We start from the raw sequence: 8,486 nt of genomic DNA, 5'->3' as shown, positions 1-8,486 counted from the left end.
TACTTCCTTTACTCTAATATCTACACCTAGTTCAACCTTAGACCACTTGATGAAAAATAAACTCACATAAATTAAATTAGTTCTTTGGGAGCTGAACAGAGCTAATTAAATCAGCCAGAATTGCCAACTATATCCCTAAAATGGTAAGAGGCAATTGCCTAGGGTGATGGCTAAGATTAAGAGTTTGAAAGCCAGATTCAGAGTCTCAGACTTGAGGGCAAAACTCACACATAAATTCTGTGTGCCTGACCTTGGGCAGGTTACTAAATCTCTTTACCCTGTATCTTTATCTGCAAAAAGGAGATAATGAATTTTGTGAGAATGAGCTAACATGAAAAATGCTTACTGAGTCTGACACTCAATAAGGTTTCAGTTAAAGTTAATGAAAAAAAGTGAAAAAGTTACCTTGCATTTTCCATTGCATTAGTGGATGAAACTAGCTTTTCCTCCAATTCTGTGACTTTCTTTTTTAGTTTTGCCTCTCTATCTTCAGCAGCCAAAGCCTCACGGGTATAAGAACCTTCTGATTCTAAAAGATGATTACGCAATCTCTCTAGCTCCTGGTTTAACCGTAATTCTTTGTTACATAAATGTTGAACCTAGGTAGAGGACATTTCTTTATTTTTCTTCTAGAAAATGATCCTTTTCACCCTGCTACAAACCACTATATTATCAAATCTTTTTCCCATTGTTGAAATGTATTAATTGTATACTAATTGCTCATACTGCAAGATATATTTATTCTAGGAAAAATTCTCCTGAAATCATCTTATATATGCAAGATATATTTATTCTAGGAAAAATTCTCCTGAAATCATCTTGAATATTCATCTAGAAGCTTTACTTTGTACGATCTCATTCCCTGGAAAATGGAACTATACAAAAGTACTGGGTTCTTTGTGACAGACCACTTTTTCAGTGTATCTCATTTTTTCATATTTTATGGGTTAAAATTTTTTCTTATATCCAAGATATGCCATGGTTTTCATTTTTGAAACCTAAAATATAAAGCACCCTGGGAGATAAAAGTCCTACTAGAGCATATCAGAGAAAGACTAAGAAAAGTCACCTAGGAAATAAATTCATTTCAATTAAAAACTTTCCAGTTTTCTTACTTAATAGTTATTAAACTTAATATTTGATTCACTGTTTCTTTAAAGTGAAAGTATACCTCATTCTGTAGGGTATTGTTTTCCATTTGTTTCTCATTCAGAGACAATGTGACTTGGTCTCTCTCCTGTTGAAGTGTGACTGTCTTCTCCTGCATTGACTTAACTGCATTTAAAAGCTGATTTAACTTTTGCCCTTTAGAAAGTCTTGCCCTTTAGAAAGTAATAACTTTAGTTTTAAAGAAAAATACACTTTAAAAAAGACATTTTCTTCATTAAGTAATTAATTTTAAAATGTAGTTAACTATGTCAAGGTCATCAAAAACAAGGAAAGTCTGAGAACCTGTCACAGTCTATAGAAGCCTAAGGAGACATGACCTCTAAAGATAATGTGGTATCCTGGATGGCATCCAGGCACAGGAAAAGGACAATTGGTAAAAATTAAGGAATTTGAATAAAGTTTAAATGTTAGTAGTAATGCCTCAATATTGGTTCATTAGCTGTGACAAATGAATTACAGTAAAGTAAGATGTCAACAATAAATAAAATAGGGTGTGAGGTACAGAACTCTCTCCACTACCTTTGCAACTTTTCTATAAATCTATTATAAAAGAAAAAGTTTACTAGAAATGTTTCAAAAGGAACTCAAAAGACAAAAATCTCTTCAAATTTGCCCATACAACAAAGTGTTCATGAGCCTCCAAATTACCAATAAAATGTATGTGTGGGGTGTGTATGTGTGTGCACGCACACAGGTGCGTATGCACACAAGGATGTCCATTCATCAAGCACCCACAACTGTTGTTCAAGAAAAGTAAGTGTCAGCAGCTAGAAAAAGATAAAAAGGAAATCATTTCATATGTACAGTCTATTTTAAAAGAATATTTTGGCAACAGCTTAATGAAAGCAACTTTGGAATGATATCTTGCTAGACAATAATGAAAATGTATTCCACATAAGTACAATATATTAACGACAGCAGAAAAAAGATAACCCTTCATTGCAAAAGTAGAGTCATGAATGTCAAATGATACCTAGAATTCTAACAAACACAGAAAAGTGTCAGGCTGTTTACAGCCAAGTCTTTTCTCTGTTTTAAATATGCATATCAAATGAATCTACTTATAGTTTAGCATTATATTAAGTTGTTATGTAAACTTTTCATTTCTTTAGGAATATATAATGTTTCCCCCAGGATAAATCATCAAAACGAAAACATAAAACCATCTGTTCCTTTTACTTCAACATCCCCTCCTAAGTAGGATGGCCAATATTTTCCAAATAGTTTTTCAGTTAGTTTTCTTTTTCATATTACAGAGAAAGAGCAAATGCTTGAGAAATTAAATAGACTTGAAGATCTCCTGCTGAGAACATCCCCTTCTCCCCACCAAAATATAAAATTTATTATACTCAAAATGTACTATTAAAGGTACTCAAATTATATGAGTGTACTTGAAAAATTTTGTGTCAAAACAGAATTAGGGCTGGCCCGGTGGCGCACTGGATCGTGTGCCACTTGGGAGTGCGGTGGTGCTCCCGCCAAGGGTTTGGATCCCATGTGGTGACCGGTTCCCGCTCACTGGCTGAGCACGTTGTGGGCGCAACACTGAGGGTTGTGATCCTGTTGCCAGTCCCCAGTACGGGCGCGACACTGAGGGTTGCGATCCCGTTACCGGTCAGTAAAAAAGACAAAAAGGAAAAAAAAATCCAAGTTCCAGCTATTTTGGGCTGGCCCAGTGGCGCACTGGAGAGTGCGCCGCTTGATAGCGCAGCGGCGCTCCCGCCAAGGGTTTGGATCCCATGTGGAGACTGGTTCCCGCTCACTGGCTGAGCGTGGTGCGGGTGCGACACCGAGGGTTGCAATCCCGTTACTGGTCAGTAAAAAAGAGACCAAAAGGAAAACAAACAAACAAAAAACAGAATTAAAAGAAAATATTAATCTTTCCATGAACTTTTGGAACACCCCTTGCATAGAATATTGGAATAAATTAATTAGTTTATATGAATTACCCTCAAGTAATACAAGACTTTAGTAATACTTGACTTAGGGAAGCTTCCTAAAAGGTAGGAGAGCCTGAATAAAATCTGCACACTTTAGATGTGTAAATGTCAATGAAATAGAACTAAATTGTACAAGATGCAAAACTGCAAAAGAAAAAAAAATTTACAACAGAAGACTTGTTCTATATTCCTTCTGTTGTAGTCTTAGAACCATAACACACTGCACCTAAATTTGGTTAGTGAGTAATAGGAAGCTGGACCCTCTAAGAGTCTTTTTCACACCAATTACAGACCAGTACCACTAAAGCTAAAAAGTTATTTCTGAAGGACGAGAACACCTCAACATTGACCATGAGTGTACCTATTTAATCAGATATATGGCCAAAAAGAAGAAATGAAGTAAGTTTTCACAACTTTAATCCAAGACTCTAAGAGAGAACTTAATTGACAAAAGAAGTTTATCTTGGGGCCGGCCTGGTGGTGCACTGGAGAGTGCGCCGCTTGGGAGTGTGGCGGTGCTCCCGCCGAGGGTTCGGATCCCATGTGGAGACCGGTTCCCACTCAATGGCTGAGCGCGGTGTGGGCGCAACACTGAGGGTTGCGATCCCGTTGCCGGTCAGTAAAAAAGACAAAAAAAAAAAAAAAAGAAGAAGTTTATCTTGTGCCTGGCAACATGTAAATGCTCAAGAAGAACTTGCTGAATATTCCATTGTTCTGCCTATCAACTCTTTTCCAAATTTCTACTAGTAAAAGTATAGAAATCAGAGTAGAAAGGCACTACCAAACAAGCCCTACATAGCACCTATCACAGTATGATGTAACAGGAGATCTTCAATAATTCTTATTAAAATGAAATGCATGTAAAAATTTAATTATATGAAAAGCTACAGACACTTTCCTTATAACTGTTATGACCCTCCATATGATGGTTAAATAAACAAACCAATAAGGTCAAAACATACCCAAAGTCACATGTGTGACACAGCTGGGATTACAGAATTTACTGAGTTTACTATGTGAAAACTACTACTCTTGGCTAACACCTTTCAAATTCCAGGTTATGACTAATTGATTCATAAAAATCAATTCAATGGTTTCTGCAGCACTGTTTTGGGGTTTTTTTTAATAGAGTATCACGTGTAGTAAGGGTAATTTCCAGTTCTTGAAACTTTTCAGTTTTACACACACACGGACACATGCTGCTATGTCACAATGTACAGCGTATTTCTTACCCTAGATACTGTTCAAAGATGTAGAATTTCACAGGGCTTTCCTTTACATATAAGAATCCCTAAGATGTTAACCGCTACTAGCAGCTACTGAAATAAGCCTAAAAGGTGTTTAAGTGACTTTAAAATTTCTCTTGTAACAAATTTCTATTTTCTAAGGGTATTAATTGCTACTATGCTTTTTTTTCCTACTTAGCAGGCTGTAAAAAATTAACCTACTACTAAAAATGATTGGAAATATGTAATAATTTGAGGGAGAAACATCCAGATGCCTCAAATCAAACTATAGTCACGTACCCCATAAAAACATTTTGGTCCATGACTGATCACGTATCCGACAGTAGTCAGAGCAATAGGCTGTACCATACAGCCTAGGTGTGTAGTAGGCTATACCACGTAGGTCTGTGTAAGTACACAATCTGACATTTGCACAACAACGAAATTGCCTAATGATGTTTCTCAGAGTGCATCCCCACTGTTTAGCCACACATGACTGTATCTTGAATATTTCTAAATGATCAAATTCATTGTCCTCTTCAAAGATGATATCAATAAAGTAACTGAAACAAAGAAGTCTCCTCCACCCCCAACTTCCCTCTACAATACTCCAACCAGAACATACCCGTTCGTTTTCTTCCAGTAGTTGCTCAAGAGCAAGAGCCTTGTCCTTCATTGAAAGGCCCTCAAACTCTTTCTCTGGCAGCATCATAGAAATCTTCATATTAGTCTCCTGTAATGCTTGATATTCTGCTTCCTTTACCCTGGATGTTTCTACTATTTTTTCATTTTCCCCTTTTAGTTTACAAATGTCCAGTTCTAAAATTAATATTCTCTCCTTCAGGTTTGTTACTGCCTGCCTCAAAAATTCATTTTCATTCACTTTGTTAGTGAAACTTTCATTTGAAGACAGTAATTGATCACTTTTGGCTTTGATTAAGAGGTCTTTTTCTTTAAGTAACTTCTGTAAAACATCTTGTTCCTCCTTTAGCTGCTTAATTTCTGAATCAGCTTGTTCGTGTTCTCTTCCTTCTAGCTCTGAGGTGGCAGCACTCGAATCAGAGAATCTGTGATTATTTTCCTGCCTAGCATAGACCTGCAGTTGCTGTTGAAGGTACATAATATCCTGGGTGTAGGAAGCTGAAGAAATTCTAGCCTGAAGAGCTTCTATCTCCAAATCTTTCTGTTGGATAATCTGAGTTAGTTTACCAACCTCATCATTGGACAACTGATCGATCTGTTTAGTTAGAGATATATTCTTTTCATTTAGAAGTTTAACCTCTAGTTCTCGTTCTTTTATTTCTTTCACTAATTTTTCAGTTTCAGCTTTAGATAAATCATGCTTTTCACTTCCATTTTCTATATTAAAGCTCTGAACTCTTGTTTCTTGTAAAATATCAGGATTCTCTGTTTGAATGTCCTTCAGTTCTTCTTGCAGATGACTGTTCTCTTCTTTCATGGCTCCAAGACTTCTGTCCTTTTCCTCTATGGTCTGCCTTAAAATTTCATTTGGCATTAAGGCCTGAGAACATTTATCTAATTTCTCCTGCAGCTCTGAACACTTTTCTTTAAGTTTTTCAATGAAAAGTTCTTTTTCCTTTATAACATCTGTCAATTGCTTCTGCTCTTCTTCACTAGATGACATTTCCTTAGTTTGTTTATGATCGGTATCCATTTGCTCAATATTCTTTTTGAGTTCAACTATTTCAAAGTCCTTCTCTTGACTGAGTTTAGTTGAAGACTCACGTTCCAGCTGTAAGGCAGCGGTGCTCAAGTTACATGCATTCGATAGTTCTTCAATGTTTTGCTCATACTTGCTTGCTTCTTCCAACAGCCTCTCTTTAGCCTGACACAATTCTGCTTCTAGCTGTCCTTTTTCCACCTCTAGTGTCTCGACAAGAGTGTTTTTTTCCAGAGAAATCTGACTGTTCCCAGCTACAGATTCTTCCAACTGATGCCTTACATCTTCACATGTTAAAACCAACTTTTCATTTTCCATTTTCAGATCCAAAGCAACTTTCTTTAAATTTTCATTGAGCTGTTCTATTTCTGAAAGATTTTGCTTTAAGTGTCTAACTTCTGCTTCCCTTTCTTTAAGTAGGTTATCCTTAAAAGTACTATTAGAGTCTTGATGAAGAGACTGAGTTAACTCATTCCAGACCCTAGAAAGCTCTTCCTCATTTTGTCTAATATGTTCCTTAAGTTCAAGGTTCTCCTTCTGGATGTTTGAATTATTTTTTTGTGAGTTAATTAGCTGATCTACTAAATCTTCTGCTTTATCCTCAAGCTCCTCCTTGATTAAATGCAAATCATTCAGGACCAGTTCACTTTGAATTAACTGTTCTTTCTGTCTGTTTAACTCTTTAGTAAGGTTCATTTTATCATCCTCAAGTTGATGAACTATCTTTTCTTCATCATCTAGACCTTGTTTCAGTTTACTGATAATGCTATCTCCTTCATTTTGTTGTTTTGATAGCTGATCTTTTATCAAAATAATGGGCTGAAAGAAAAATTAATTTGCATGGTAACATTACAAAATGTTCTTATTGTGGTACATAAAAAAATTTCACAAAATTTCATACATAATACAATTATCCTCAGATATTTCTAATCTTTGTAAAAAACAACCTTTTTCCTATCCCGACATCCCCTACAAAGGTATTTACTAATATCTTACAGCAAGTCCATTTTACCGAAGAAGGGAAACAATACATGTTCTTTATTTTCAACTCTTAAACACTAGAGCAGGAGTCAACAAACTACATCTTAGAGGCCAAATCAGGCCTGCACCTTTTTCCATAAATAAAATCGTATTGAAACATGGCCACGCTCTTCCACGACAGCAGAGTTGAGTAGTTGCAAATGAGACTACATGGTCTGTAAAGCCAAAAGTACTTTAGTATTTGGCAATTCCTATGAGTAGAGCATCAGTTACTACAAAAATATTAATTAAATCACAAAATTAAATTATGCGCATCATTTTTACATGGTAACCCAGTGTTCAGTCTACTGAGTAGAATGTGCTACCTCACTGTCTTTAATATAACATTACCTTTGTAGCTTCTTGGTTCTGTTTGTCTAATTCTACTAACTTGGATAGCAGTATTTCGTTTTCATTAATACTCTGATTGAGTTCTTGTTCCTTTGACTCCAAACTAAGTCTTAAGTCATGTACGTCTGAATCCAAACTCATATCTCTTGCAGCTGTACTTTTCATTACTTCATAGTCATTGCTCAGTTTTAAAAGTGATATCTGAAGTTCTTCCTTAAATGATAAAGGGGAAAAAAGCAACATAGACTGTGAACAGAAGAAGAGACACCAAAAGATGAAAAACATAGAAATAAACAAAACTTGGAATCTATCTTAAATTCTCTCTATCGGAAACATTACTAATACCTCAATAATGAAATATAAAATTCAACAATACTATTCAATTTGCAATTCTATTTGCAGCTTCAAATAAAACATTTCTATAACCCTAGACAAGATGCAACAAGTGTGTTCGTCTTGTAGCTTCAGCTTCTTTACACACAACCTTCCTCATCTGAGTCTTTCCTATCCTACTTCCACCATTGCTTCCCTTTATCTGCTCTTCTCCCTCCACATACATATTTGCAAAATGTCCAAGTCTTCCAGCTCTCTTCATTTCTATTCCCTAACATAGTCATCAGCACCCACAGACTAAATAAAAATGTACAATGTCCACACTCATTCACTCTAAAGTTTATCCTCTCTAATTAGAAAATAAAAGCCTTCTTTTCTCTCATTAAAGGAATCCCCTTTATTGCTTGCTTCTGTCAGGAACTGGAACCTTTTCTTGATCCAAAAAAGTGCCCTCCTTCCTTCTTTACCTTCTAACTTGAGCACAGACAAGGTTCCCCTATCTCAAACCTGACATAAAGATGTATCTATATATACATTTTATGGTCCATTATTAGCTATTTAATGCTTTTCTCCAAAACCCCAGAAGTGGTACAGTTCTCTATGTTTCAACATTATTTCAACCTCTGATTACAAGGTTTGTTGATAAACTATAAATTGCTATAAAGCCTTCTCTCATAGACAGAGTTTTGTTTTTTTTTTGACTAGTAAAGGGATTGCAACCCCTGGCATGGTGGGGTCCACACCACACTCAGCCAGTGTGTGCAC

General features: G+C 35.9%; 1 protein-coding gene across 1 annotated transcript in view; it reads right to left on the bottom strand.

The window, feature by feature from the left end:
- Window positions 1–8,486, bottom strand: part of LOC103610561 (thyroid receptor-interacting protein 11-like) — a gene marked incomplete at its 5' end in the record, with an annotated part of 48,188 nt that overhangs the window by 24,889 nt on the left and 14,813 nt on the right. The window contains 4 exon segments of the mRNA XM_008594709.1: window positions 406–599; window positions 1,172–1,305; window positions 4,952–6,836; window positions 7,389–7,601. Coding sequence (XP_008592931.1) covers window positions 406–599; window positions 1,172–1,305; window positions 4,952–6,836; window positions 7,389–7,601 — 2,426 coding nt within the window.

Source organism: Galeopterus variegatus, unplaced genomic scaffold (assembly GCF_000696425.1).
Source record: "Galeopterus variegatus unplaced genomic scaffold, G_variegatus-3.0.2 Scaffold11305, whole genome shotgun sequence".
Lineage (NCBI taxonomy): Eukaryota > Metazoa > Chordata > Mammalia > Dermoptera > Cynocephalidae > Galeopterus > Galeopterus variegatus.
Note: the sequence above shows the minus strand (reverse complement) of the source record. Positions and strands in the feature narration are given on the sequence as shown.